Below are 14,186 nucleotides of genomic sequence, written 5' to 3'. Positions count from 1 at the left end.
GTTCTTTCAAATAAAAGTAAATCCATTCGCGCTTTGGTTTCTGAATTGTTCAAAATGGCAACGGAATTTAGGGCAAATTCTCTAAGAACAAGCTTTTATATCCTTGTGGAAGTAGAGATTTTCCGAAAAATTCAAATAAAATTTATGGAAGCTTCAAATTTTGAAAATTCCACATTTTGCCCTAATTCCCGGTTGCATTTTGAACAATTTCAGAAACCAAAGCGCGAATGATTACTTTTCTTTGAGAGAACAAGTTTTTATACCCTTGTCGCAGTAGAGATTTCCCGGAAAATTCAAATAAAATTTGTGGAAGCTTCAAATTTTGAAAATTCCACATTTTGCCCCAATTCCAGGTTACATTTTGAACAATTTCAGAAACCAAAGCGCGAATGATTACTTTTATTTGAAAGAACAAGCTTTTATATCTTTGTCGAAGTAGAGATTTTCCGGAAAATTCAAATAAAATTTGTGGAAGCTTCAAATTTTGAAAATTCCACATTTTGCCCTAATTCCAGGTTCCATTTTGAACAATTTCAGAAACCAAAGCGCGAATGATTACTTTTCTTTGAAAGAACAAACTTTTGTATCCTTGTCGAAGTAGAGATTTCCCGGAAAATTCAAATAAAATTCGCGGAAGATTCAAGTTGTGAAAATTCCACATTTTGCCCTAATTCCAGGGCCCATTTTGAACAATTGCAGAAACCAAAGCGCGAATGATTACTTTTCTTTGAAAGAACAAACATTTATATCCTTGTCCAAGTAGAGATTTTCCGGAAAATTCAAATAAAATTTGTGGAAGCTTCAAATTTTGAAAATTCCACATTTTACCCTAATTCTAGGTTCCGTTTTGAACAATTGCAGAAACCAAAGCGCGAATGATTACTATTCTTTGAGAGAACAAGCTGTTATATCCTTGTCGAAGTAGAGATTTTCCGGAAAATTCAAATAAAATTTGTAGAAGCTTCAAATGTTGAAAATTCCACATTTTGCCTTAATTCCCGGTTCCATTTTGAACAACTGCAGAAACCAAAGCGCGAATGATTACTTTACTTTGAAAAAGCAAACTTTTATATCCTTGTCGAAGTAGAGATTTTCCGGAAAATTCAAATAAAATTTGTGGACACTTCAAATTTTCAAAATTCAACATTTTGCCCTAATTCCTGGTTCCATTTCAAACAATTACAGAAACCAAAGCGCGAATGATTACTTTTCTTCGAAAGAACAAACTTTTATATTCTTGTCGGAGTAGAGATTTTCCGGAAAATTCAAATAAAATTTGTGGAAGCTTCAAATTTTCAAAATTCAACATTTTGCCCTAATTCCAGGTTCCATTTTGAACAATTTCAGAAACCAAAGCGCAAATGATTACTTTTCTTTGAAAGAACAAACTTTTATATTCTTGTCGGAGTAGAGATTTTCCGGAAAATTCAAATAAAATTTGTGGAAGCTTCAAATTTTCAAAATTCAACATTTTGCCCTAATTCCAGGTTCCATTTTGAACAATTTCAGAAACCAAAGCGCAAATGATTACTTTTCTTTGAAAGAACAAACTTTTATATTCTTGTCGGAGTAGAGATTTTCCGGAAAATTCAAATAAAATTTGTGGAAGCTTCAAATTTTCAAAATTCAACATTTTGCCCTAATTCCAGGTTCCATTTTGAACAATTTCAGAAACCAAAGCGCAAATGATTACTTTTCTTTGAAAGAACAAACTTTTATATTCTTGTCGGAGTAGAGATTTTCCGGAAAATTCAAATAAAATTTGTGGAAGCTTCAAATTTTCAAAATTCAACATTTTGCCCTAATTCCAGGTTCCATTTTGAACAATTTCAGAAACCAAAGCGCAAATGATTACTTTTCTTTGAAAGAACAAACTTTTATATTCTTGTCGGAGTAGAGATTTTCCGGAAAATTCAAATAAAATTTGTGGAAGCTTCAAATTTTCAAAATTCAACATTTTGCCCTAATTCCAGGTTCCATTTTGAACAATTTCAGAAACCAAAGCGCAAATGATTACTTTTCTTTGAAAGAACAAACTTTTATATTCTTGTCGGAGTAGAGATTTTCCGGAAAATTCAAATAAAATTTGTGGAAGCTTCAAATTTTCAAAATTCAACATTTTGCCCTAATTCCAGGTTCCATTTTGAACAATTTCAGAAACCAAAGCGCAAATGATTACTTTTCTTTGAAAGAACAAACTTTTATATTCTTGTCGGAGTAGAGATTTTCCGGAAAATTCAAATAAAATTTGTGGAAGCTTCAAATTTTCAAAATTCAACATTTTGCCCTAATTCCAGGTTCCATTTTGAACAATTTCAGAAACCAAAGCGCAAATGATTACTTTTCTTTGAAAGAACAAACTTCTATATCCTTGTTGAAGTAGAGATTTTCCAGGAAATTCAAATAAAATTTGTGGAAGCTTTAAATTTAAAAAAAAGGTCATGATATAAATATATACGAATAAACCGATAAAAGATTAATGGTTGGGCGAATTGAAGACTTTAGTGTCACCTTGCGGTTAGCCACAGGTTGCCCCCATTCTCTTCTTCGGCTCTTACACACACAGACGCGTAATTCTATTTCATTTCAGATTTCTCCTCAAAAGGCAAGAAAGCAAGACCGTCCTGAGGAGGTCAACTGAGATGTAAGTGAGAATTTTCGAGGAGCCCGTTTCATTTTTTTCTTGGCATGGCGAAAACAAGATGCTGAGCGATGGCGTCACTTTTTTTGACCGCCGTTAAAACTGCGAGCACGTTCGGCGTCGGACGCGTCACCCTCATCCCGTTCCTCTTGGCGTCGCTCGCCTACTTCCGGTACGACCTCTACGATCCGGAATCGCAGCCGGTGTCCGTTGCGCGCGTCGACTCCGAGTACGACTTCGTCGTAGTCGGCGCGGGTAGCGCGGGGTCGGTCGTCGCGAATCGGCTGACCGAAGTTCCGTCCTGGAAGGTGCTGCTCATCGAGGCCGGCGGACCGGAAACGGAACTGACGGACGTGCCGATTTTCAGCTTGTATCTGCACAGGAGCAAAGTTGACTGGGGATACAGGTAAGTTTGCGCTCGTAGACGATTCAGCAAATTTCAGCAAAAGATTTGCTGTAATAGCGAAAGATCAGCAAAGACTTCGGCAATTTTGGGAATTTCGAATTGGACAGATTTTTGGTTTCGATAAGTAATATGTGAAAGTTAATTTATGGTACTTCCCATTCACACATTTGGCAAATGCTTGAATTTCAGCAAACGAATTCAGCAGAGAAATAAAATTTTGGATATTATAGGTTCAACGATAACTCAATTTTACACCAATAATTGAAGTACTACCAAATTTGAATTTCAGCAAAAAAATTCAGCAAAAAGCAGCAATGAAATGTACTCTTTTTGCAGGACGCAGCCACAAAGTTCGGCATGTCAGGCGATGGTTGATCAGCGATGCAACTGGGTTCGTGGAAAGGTTTTGGGCGGTTCCAGTGTCCTCAATACGATGTTATACGTACGCGGCAACCGACGCGACTTCGATCGCTGGCGAGATTTGGGCAACGAAGGTTGGGGTTACGATGACGTCCTCCCGTACTTCCTCAAAAGTGAAGATCAACGCAATCCGTATCTGGCCCGCAACAAAAAGTACCACGCGACCGGTGGGTACCAGACGATCCAGGAGTCCCCCTACAACACCCCGCTGGGGATAGCCTTCCTGCAGGCCGGTCAGGAGATGGGATACGACATTCGGGACATCAACGGCGAACAGCAGACGGGTTTCGCCCTGTTTCAATTCACGATGCGTAGAGGGACGAGGTGTAGCGCGGCGAAGGCGTTCCTGCGTCCGGTGAGATTGCGTCCCAACCTCCACATTTCGATGTGGACGCACGCGACGAAGGTGCTGATTGATCCGGACACGAAGCGCGCCTACGGGGTCCAATTCATAAAGCACGGCCTGCTGCAGACGGTCATGGCGAAGAGGGAGGTGATACTTTCGGCCGGCGCGATCAACACCCCCCAGCTGCTGATGTTGAGCGGCGTCGGGCCCGCTGATCACCTGGAGGACATGGGCATACCCGTCCTGCACGATTCACCAGGAGTCGGCAAGAACGTGCAGGACCACATCGCCGCCGGTGGAATTACGTTCCTCATCAACAAGCCTGTCGCCATCCTCACCCATCGCATATCGAACATCAACACCGCGCTGAGGTACGCCATCTTCGGCGACGGACCTTTGACGTCGAGCGTAGGCATCGAGACCGTCGGCTTCATTTCGACCAAGTACGCGAACCGTTCCGATGACTGGCCGGATATGGAGTTCATGATCTTGAGCACCTCCACGAACCAAGACAGCGGCACCCAGGTGAAGCGCGCCCACGGGCTCTCCGACGAGTTCTACGACGCCGTCTTCAAGAGCATCAACGCCAAGGACGTCTTCAGCATCTTCCCGATGATGCTGCGCCCCAAAAGCACGGGGGTCATCAAATTGCAATCGAAAAATCCCCTGCGCTACCCTCTGATGTATCACAACTACCTCACGGATCCGCACGATGTCGCCGTCCTGCGCGAGGGAATCAAGGCCAGTATAGCCTTCGGCCAAACCACCGCGATGAAAAGGTTCGGCTCCACGTTCCACAGCGTCCCCTATCCCAACTGCAAGCACCTTCCTCTCTTCACCGACGAGTACTGGGACTGCGCGGTTCGCCAGTACACCCTCACCATCTACCACTACTCGTGCAGCGCGAAAATGGGACCCAAAACCGACCCCCTCGCCGTGGTCGACCCCAAGCTGAGGGTTTACGGAGTGTCCGGCCTGCGAATCGTAGACGCCTCGATTATGCCGTACATCACAAGCGGCAACATCAACGCTCCCGTTTTGATGATCGGAGAGAAAGGCTCGGACTTGATCAAAGAGTACTGGTTGGGGTACTCACTGGGAAAAAGTGCGCGTAGTGCAACCACCAGTTGTAATAATAGTACTGATTTTTGTAATTATAGACTAGGATAATTGATAATTCTAATAACCAAAGAGGAGTCGCGAACCGTTGATACACCTACTAATTGCTCACTAGTGTTAGTGATAGGAACATTTTGTATATATTTGCCTGTATGTACTTATTTATTTACTAGGTAATAGCCGATAATGTGATGAATTTTTAAATACCATGACACACTATTTTTTATAATCGATTTTGAGCTCACTTGTTATTTTTTGACAATCTCGATTTTCTAAACGACATTTAAAAAAATTCATACCCCCCCCCCCCAAGACCCGAAACAGGGGGCGAAAAATTATTGAAATTTCAAAAAATTCTTCAATTACTTTAACTAATAAACCTCAGGTGTTTTTTGGTGACGCCCCCTCGATTTTGTAAACTATTTTTCTTACTATTTTTCAAAAATTCATGCCCAAACCACCCCAAGACGGAGCACACTTGAACGAGGGCGCACAAGACTGAATTCCATCAAGATTACGTAACCGGTTACGTTAGCAATGAGGGTGGGGTGTTTTCTTGGTGATGCGCCCTCGATTTTGTACACCATTTTTCTTACATTTTTTCAAAAATTCATGTCTAAACCACCCCAAGATGGGGCACACTTGAACGAGGGCGCACAAGACTTAATTTCATCAAGATTGCGTAACCAGTTACTTTAGCAATGAGGGTGGGGTATTTTTTGGTGATGCCCCCTCGATTTTGTAATCAAACTTTCTTACTATTTTTCAAAAATTCATGCCCAAACCATCCCAAGATGGAGCACACATAAACGAGGGCGCACAAAACTTAATTCCATCAAGAATACGTAACCAGTTACTTTAGCAATGAGGGTGGGGTGATTTTTGGCGATGCCCCCTCGATTTCGTAAACAATTCTTCTTACGTTTATTCAAAAATTCATGTCCCAACCACGCCAAGATTGAGTACACTTAAACCACGGCGCACAAGACTTAATTTCACCAAGATTACGTAACCAGTTACTTTAGCAATGAGGATGGGGTGTTTTTTTGGTGATGCCCCCTCGATTTTGTAAATAATTTTTCTCACCTTTTTTCAAAAATGCATGCCCAAACCACCCCAAGGTGGAGCACACATAAACGAGGGCGCACAAAACTTAATTCCATCAAGATTACGTAACCAGTTACTTTAGCAATGAGGGTGGGGTGTTTTTAGGTGACGCCACCCTCGATTTTGCAAACCATTTTTCTTACTTTCTCTAAAAATGTATGCCTAAGCCACCCCAAGATTGAGCACACCTAAACCAGGGCGCACAAGACTTAATTCCATCAAGATTACGTAACCAGTTACTTTAGCAATGAGGGTGGGGTGCTTTTAGGTGATGCCCCCTCGATTTTGTAAACCATTTTTCTTACTTTTTTTCAAAAATGCATGCCCAAACCACCCCAAGTTGGAGCACACTTGAACGAGGGCGCACAAGACTGAATTCCATCAAGATTACGTAACCGGTCACTTTAGCAATGAGGGTGGGGTGTTTTCTTGGTGATGCGCCCTCGATTTTGTACAATTTTTCCTATTTTTTTTCAAAAATTCATAACCAAACCACCCCAAGATGGAGCACACTTGAACCAGGGCGCACAAGACTTAATTCCATCAAGATTACGTAACCAGTTACTTTAGCAATGAGGGTGGGGTTTTTTTTGGCGATGCCCCCTCGATTTTGTACAATTTTTCCTATTTTTTTTCAAAAATTCATAACCAAACCACCCCAAGATGGAGCACACTTGAACCAGGGCGCACAAGACTTAATTCCATCAAGATTACGTAACCAGTTACTTTAGCAATGAGGGTGGGGTTTTTTTTGGCGATGCCCCCTCGATTTTGTAAACAATTATTCTTACTTTTTCAAAAATTCATGCGCAAACCACCGCAAGATGGAGCACAATTAAACCAGAGCGCACAAAACTTAATTTCATCAAGATTACGTAACCAGTTACTTTAGCAATGAGGGTGGGGTGTTTTTTGGTGATGTCCCCTCGATTTTGTACAATTTTTCCTACTTTTTTTCAAAAATTCATGTCCAAACCACCCCAAGATTGAGCACACTTAAACGAGGGCGCACAAGACTTAATTCCATCAAGATTGCGTAACCAGTTACTTTAGCGATGAGGGTGGAGTGTTTTTTGGGGATGCCCCCTCGATTTTGTAAATAATTCTTCCTACTTTTTTTAAATTCATGCCCAAAGCACCCCAAGGTGGAGCACACTTAAACGAGGGCGCACAAGACTTAATTCCATCAAGATTACGTAACCAGTTACTTTTGCAATGAGGGTGGGGTGTTTTTTGATGATGCCCCCTCGATTTTGTAAACAATTTTTCTTACTATTTTTCAAAAATTAATTCCCAAACCACCCCAAGGTGGAGCACACTTAAACCAGGGCGAACAAGACTTAATTCCATCAAGATTACGTAACCAGTTACTTTAGCAATGAGGGTGGGGTGTTTTTTTGGTGATTCCCCCTCGATTTTGTAAACAAATTTTCTTACTTTTTTAAAAATTCATGCCCAAACCACCCCAAGATGGCGCACACCTAAACGAAGGCGCACAAGACTTAATTCCATCAAGATTACGTAACCAGTTACTTTAGCAATGAGGGTGGGGTGTTTTTTTTTGGTGATGCCCCCTCGATTTTGTAAACAATTCTTCCTACTTTTTTCAAAAATTCATGCCCAAACCATCCCAAGATTGAGCACACTTGAACCAGGGCGCACAAGACTTAATTCCATCAAGATTACGTAACCAGTTACTTTACCAATGAGGGTGGGGTGATTTTTGGTGATGCCTCCTCGATTTGTTAAACAATTCTTCTTACGTTTTTTCAAAAACTTATGTCCAAACCACCCCAAGATTGAGCACATTTAAACGAGGGTGCACAAGACTTAATTCGATCAAGATTACGTAACCAGTTACTTTAGCAATGAGGGTGGGGTGTTTTTTTGGTGATTCCCCCTCGATTTTGTAAACAAATTTTCTTACTTTTTTAAAAATTCATGCCCAAACCACCCCAAGATAGCGCACACCTAAACGAAGGCGCACAAGACTTAATTCCATCAAGATTACGTAACCAGTTACTTTAGCAATGAGGGTGGGGTGATTTTTGGTGATGCCCCCTCGATTTCGTAAACAATTCTTCTTACGTTTTTTCAAAAATTCATCTCCAAACCACCTCAAGATGGAGTACACTTAAATGAGGGCGCACAAGACTTAATTCCATCAAGATTACGTAACCAGTTACTTTAGCAATGGGGGTGGGGTGTTTTTTGGTGTCGCCACCTCGATTTTGTAAACAATTTTTCCTACTGTTTTCAAAAATTCGTTCCCAAACCACCCCAAGATGGCGCACACTTAAACGAGGGTGCACAAGACTTAATTCCATCAAGATTACGTAACCAGTTACTTTAGCAATGAGGATGGGGTGTTTTTTGGTAATGCCCCCTGGATTTTGTAAACAATTTTTGTTACTATTTTTCAAAAATTCATGCCCAAACCACCCCAAGATGGAGCACTGTTAAATGAGGGCGCACAAGACTTAATTCCGTCAAGATTACGTATAACCAGTTACTTTGGCAATGAGGGTGGGGTGTTTTTTTGTTGATGCCCCCTCGATTTTGAAAACAATTTTTCTTACTTTTTTAAAAAATGCATATCCCAACTACCCCATTATGGAACTCACTTACGTAATAAGCCGAAGATGTTTATTTCGTATGCCCTCTAAATTTTATTAACTAACGATTGCCGTCACAATTTTCAAAAAAAAGGGGTGCAAAAGAATTCAATTTTTGAGTATTCAAAAAACAATTCCAAAGAATCTGCTTGAGTTTTTTTCATTCCCTCTCGATTTTATCAATAATTTTCGCAAATTTTGACTATCTGAAATTGGAAGCTAATTACTTAGCAATCAACTTAAAACGGATAATTAGTCACAATCTAATTAAGATTATTTCTGCTATTCTGCTCAAAATGACATGCAGCTAAGTTCGTAATTTTTCTAATATTAATAAAGTCAGAAATTCAAAATCAATTATCACGTAATTATTATTTAATTAATCACAATCACCAATTATCAATCTTTACGCTACTGTAAGTACTCAAATTAGAGCCGTAAGTGATAAGGAAAACGGTCATTCTCCATTTTTCTAATTTCAGCAAAGTCGGGAATTTGAAAGCAATTGCCACTTAGTAGCGAACTTATAATTGCTAATTAATTAAAAGCAAATTACGATTTAAAGCGTTTCCTATAGGCCAATGGGGTTATTTCACTAACTAGAACCCGTAATTACTCTTTTACTTTACTGTTTCAATCCAATTTAGGGAATTTCGATTTCAAATATTTTCTCATTTTTAATTTCAATTAAATCGCGCTACCAGTAACTTAAATCGCCGTTTAAATTCAACTGACCAACACAAGAGCTTAAATTTGATTAATTGACTGTTAAAGTGTTGGTTAATTGCACTGAAAGTTTATCTCACTTTCACCGTCGACGCCTACCGTTTTCTTCTCGCTTTGGACGCGCCCTTTTTTGCCGCTCGCGCCACCGCAATTAATTAAAAAATTTGGAAACTTATTTAGTCATCGGGCGTTATGCATAATTCATGGATGATTGTGTACTTTGAAGAGAATTTGGGTACGTTTCGGACCGTGAAAGTGCAGAATTGTGTAATGAAATTCATTGTCAGTGCCAAATGGTGAAAGTTATTAATAATTTTTTTTAATTTAAAACACGTAGGTATCGAGTGGTAACTGTAACATCATCGGGAGTTCGCTTTCTTTTGTGTAAATAACTGACCTGATCGAAGACGTGCCAGTAGCTAAGACAAAAACCCTGATCACAAACTAGAAGCATTAATTCCTTTTCGTTGACAAATTGCCAATTACTTGTGATTAATTAGCAAATTAATTTACTACCGCTGTATTGCACTTTAATTTAATCGGTTACAGCAACTAAACATTCAAAATTAGAAATTACAAGTTTTCAGTGATAATCGTTTGCAAATTTCGCACCCCGCTGAAATTAAAAAAATGAAGAAACGCGTCTTAACCAGTGACTTTTATACATTGACGCTTTATAGTTCTTTAATTAGCGTTTTCCATGTAGGTTAAATCAAAATCACCATCACTACCACTGTAATTGCACTTTAATTTAAGCACTTACACCAGCTGAAAATTCATAATTAGCTCGTAATTAATTAGCAAAGTTGCTGTTAAGGGATGATCGCTTTTTTAACCAGTGCACTACTATTAATTGGCGCTTTTTTAATTTTTTAATTAAGTGTTTTCCATGCAAATTGAATCAAAATCACCTTCACTACCGCTGTAATTGCACTTTAATTTAAGCAGTTACAGCAGCTGAAAATTTATAATTAGCTCGTAACTAATTAGCAATTTTGAGTTGCGTGGAGTAGGTATGAGCCTAGGGCCTGTTACATATATCACCTAATTAATTAATCATTTTAATTAATTAGTAATAAAAATTGGCGCTTTTTTATTTGCCTTTTCCATTTAAGTTGAATCAAAATCACCTTCACCACCGCTGTAATTGCATTTTAATTTAAGCAAAATTCATAATTAGTTCGTAATTAATTAGTAATTTTCAGTTTTCTGTTTCTGACTTTGTTAAAATTAGAAAAATTAAGAATCGCGATTATTCTACTGCATATCCAGAAATTGGGCAAAATTAAATCAAGCCACAGAACTTTTCGCAACTTAAATTTGTTGTGCCCAACACCTTTTCCCACAGAAGTGGCCTCGAATACGAAACAGTAAACGCTAATTATTGCATAAAGAATAATTGAGCCATATTTCTGATTCTAGGCTTGAATTTCAAGGTGCAATGAATGTGAAGTAGGCTAATTTAATGCCAATTAGTGCATGATTAATTACTTAGTTTTAAGTCGCAAGAAATCAAAACAAAATTAACATCAAACTTCTGATTAACTTTCACGGGCATATTCGAGAAATTGTCAAAATTTGTGCAATCAAATTACGCGCGTATACGGCTAATTGTTATAGACGGTTGTTTAGAAGAAAAGAATTCGTTACATCCTACTATCGTGACCACTTTCATTTTTAAAAAATTACAACAGGTCGTCGAGAACCGACCAAGGACGAGCTCTCAGTCTTGAGACTTTCTCGGTGAAACCAACAGCGGTACCTATACGAGATCTGCGCGCGAATTTCACCTTTCACGGATCGGAATACGGGATTTGGTTTTTACTTTTTTTTTCCTTTACGTTTTGGCGCGTCCGAAAATAAAAGTGAAGTTCTCTCGAGAGAAGATGGCACGTCGAAAAGGATGGGGGCCGTTTTTCAAAAATCAGGTAATTTTTTTAAATTTTCGTAGTGGATCAAAAAATTTCAAAAATTAAGAACTTTTACCAAAAATCGAATTGGAGTGAAATCATTTTTGAAAATGAGTTTCAGATAATAAAAAAACCTCAATCAATCGGGATAGCTGTTTCGGAAAACCTCCACTTCTTATGACTTTTTTCCACATTGCTCAACTGAGAAGCGTCAATGTAAGAAGTGGAAAATGCATTATCAAGAAAGTCAACCTATTTTCCAGAAAAATTATCTTGTATCGATTGGGAGATTGAAAAATTGTGAAAGGACGAAATTTGTTAAAGAAAAATAATTTTATCCATGCATGTCAAAGAGAATTTTCCAGGAAAACTTCTATTTCAGCTACCTAGACAAGCATACAAGAAATTTAGCTTTTCCTTTTATGCACTTCTCTTTAATGAATTTCCGTCTCCGTTTTCGTGGAAAATTAGTGGAATTTTACAAACAATAATGATGATTTTTCCTGAAAGTTGTTGCCATTTTCTTAAAAGAAGCATTTGCGCTTTTCAGAAGAAATCCCAATCAGATTTTCGTCCCTAAAGTCGGAAAATCTGAATTCTTCTCAAACACTAAGAGGCGATTTTTCCGGAAAATATGTTGAAATTTAATTGAAACAAAGTATTTTGCGTTTTTCTTTTGAGAAAAATTCGCAAAAAAGTGTATGTGAAAAGTGGAAAATGTGGCGACACAGGCTTTAAAGAAAATTACTTTTTTAAGAATTTGTGTGTCGTTTTAATTTGAGTAGTTTCGAAAAAAAATCACAAGAAAAGTAGGCTTTCCGGAAAATGCATCCTTGACGTTCGAGGAAGGAATTTTCTGAAAATCGTTCCTTAAGGCATTTCTTGTAAACGTGGGTGTGGAATACTCCTCAGTATATTATAAGATTTGTAGATTGTAGGGAAAGGGTCATCTCACTTACGTTTAACGGAGGGGGGAGGGTGTTATTCTATACCCCCAGACACCCCGGTGCTACGTTCTTACCCAAAAATGAAAGCCAAAGAAAAAAAGATTTGATTGTCCTTTTTTTAGCCATCACAAATGCGTCCGGGCTCAGCAAATTTCGGAAAAAAACACAACACAGGGGGTCTGGGGGTAAGGACTCCCCCCCCCCCCGGTATATTACGAAATTTTAGTGCGTATGATTTCATAACTGTAGGGAAAGGGTCATCTGATTTACGTTTACTGGGGGGGCGAGATCTCTATTTTTTTCTTCTTTTTTTTGTATAGGTAGGGAAATGCTCCTTACGCACACTATATAAGGCAGTTCCAGAGTAGTGTGGGGCTCTCCCATTTTCTGGGAATACCCACTAAAACCCCACCACGGCTGCTGAAGCCATTTGCCTATCACCCTATTTAGGTATTACTTTTCTTTGAGGGTATTTACACAGAAATAGACAAATACGACGGACAAGAACTAAGGAACATACATACATACTAATATCACAGAATATCACATTCCATTCAAAAATCCAATGCTTCGCATATAGGGAATGCAATCCCGCAGCAAAATCTCAATCGACCAAAAAACCAATTTCGACAAAAAATTCAAAGGGCTGTAAATTTTGATCTAGTAGCCCGATCTTGGAACTGTTTGAAATTATGGATTCTACAGGCCACATTCTATAAGAAAATATTTTTTTCCGGTCGATCTGAGACAATTTTTTTTTCTGGCCAAAAAAAAGGCAGTGTACAACCTTCTTTTTTTACCAAAAATCTACTGCATCAAAATTTCTCGGGAAAAAACTTTCTCTTATTAATTTTGGTGCGTAGAATCCAAAACGATTCGTACTTTTTCGATTAGACGTCTCAATCAAAAGTTATGGGCAAAAAACCAATTTCGACAAAAAATTCAAAGGGCTGTAAATTTTGATCTAGTAGCCCGATCTTGGAACTGTTTGAAATTATGGATTCTACAGGCCACATTCTATAAGAAAATATTTTTTTCCGGTCGATCTGACACAATTTTTTTTCGAGGCAAAAAAAACCTTCCTTTATTACCAAAAATCGACTGCACCAAAATTTCTCGGGAAAAAACTTTTTCTTATTAATTTTGGTGCGTAGAATCCAAAACGATTCGTACTTTTTCGATTAGACGTCTCAATCAAAAGTTATGGGCAAAAAACCAATTTCGGCAAAAAATTCAAAGGTCTGTAACTTTTGATCTAGTAGCTCGATCTTGGAACTGTTTGAAATTATGGATTCTACAGGCCACATTCTATAAGAAAATATTTTTTTCCGGTCGATCTGAGACAATTTTTTTTTCTGGGCAAAAAAAAGGCAGTGTATTACCTTCCTTTTTTACCAACATCGACTGCACCAAAATTTCTCGGGGAAAAACTTTTTCTTATTAATTTGGGTGCGTAGAATCCAAAACGATTCGTACTTTTTCGATTAGACGTCTCAATCAAAAGTTATGGGCAAAAAACCAATTTCGACAAAAAATTCAAAGGGCTGTAACTTTTGATCTAGTGGCCCGATCTTGGAACTGTTTGAAATTATGGATTCTACAGGCCACATTCTATAAGAAAATATTTTTTTCCGGTCGATCTGAGACAATTTTTTTTAGACTTCTCAATCAAATTGTTCAATTTTGTTCAATCAAAAGGTCAGATGTACTAGAAACCAATTTCGAAGCAAGTGTGTAACCTTCGTTTTATACCAATTTCGACTACTCCAAAATTTTTAGGGAAAACACTTTTTCTTATAAATTTTGGTGCGTAGAATCCAATAAGATTCGTATTTTTTCGATTAGGCCTCTAGAGTCTAGACATCTATGTATGCTAATTTAGTTGAATATTATTTTCATAAAACGTTAACATGGAATTTAAAAATGCACAATTAAAACGTGTGCCATTA

At 38.5% G+C, this 14,186-nt stretch overlaps 3 protein-coding genes across 3 annotated transcripts in view; 1 reads left to right on the top strand and 2 right to left on the bottom strand.

The window, feature by feature from the left end:
* Positions 1-14,186, bottom strand: part of LOC116161157 (flotillin-2) — a 376,423-nt gene that overhangs the window by 255,297 nt on the left and 106,940 nt on the right. The gene's annotated exons all lie outside the window — the stretch shown is intronic.
* The window catches only part of LOC116161139 (glucose dehydrogenase [FAD, quinone]-like), a 397,381-nt gene that overhangs the window by 325,262 nt on the left and 57,933 nt on the right, over positions 1-14,186 (bottom strand). The gene's annotated exons all lie outside the window — the stretch shown is intronic.
* On the top strand, positions 2,598-5,141 carry LOC116161142 (glucose dehydrogenase [FAD, quinone]-like). Its single transcript, XM_031474379.1, has 2 exons — positions 2,598-3,047; positions 3,384-5,141. The coding sequence occupies exons 1-2, from the start codon at positions 2,713-2,715 to the stop codon at positions 4,981-4,983; spliced, it is 1,935 nt and encodes a 644-aa protein (XP_031330239.1). The 5' UTR covers positions 2,598-2,712; the 3' UTR covers positions 4,984-5,141.

The sequence above is a fragment of the Photinus pyralis genome, unplaced genomic scaffold (genome assembly GCF_008802855.1).
Source record: "Photinus pyralis isolate 1611_PpyrPB1 unplaced genomic scaffold, Ppyr1.3 Ppyr1.4_LG10, whole genome shotgun sequence".
Taxonomy (NCBI): Eukaryota; Metazoa; Arthropoda; class Insecta; order Coleoptera; family Lampyridae; genus Photinus; species Photinus pyralis.
The sequence above is the reverse complement of the archived record's forward strand: the minus strand, read 5'-3'. Positions and strand labels throughout refer to the sequence as shown.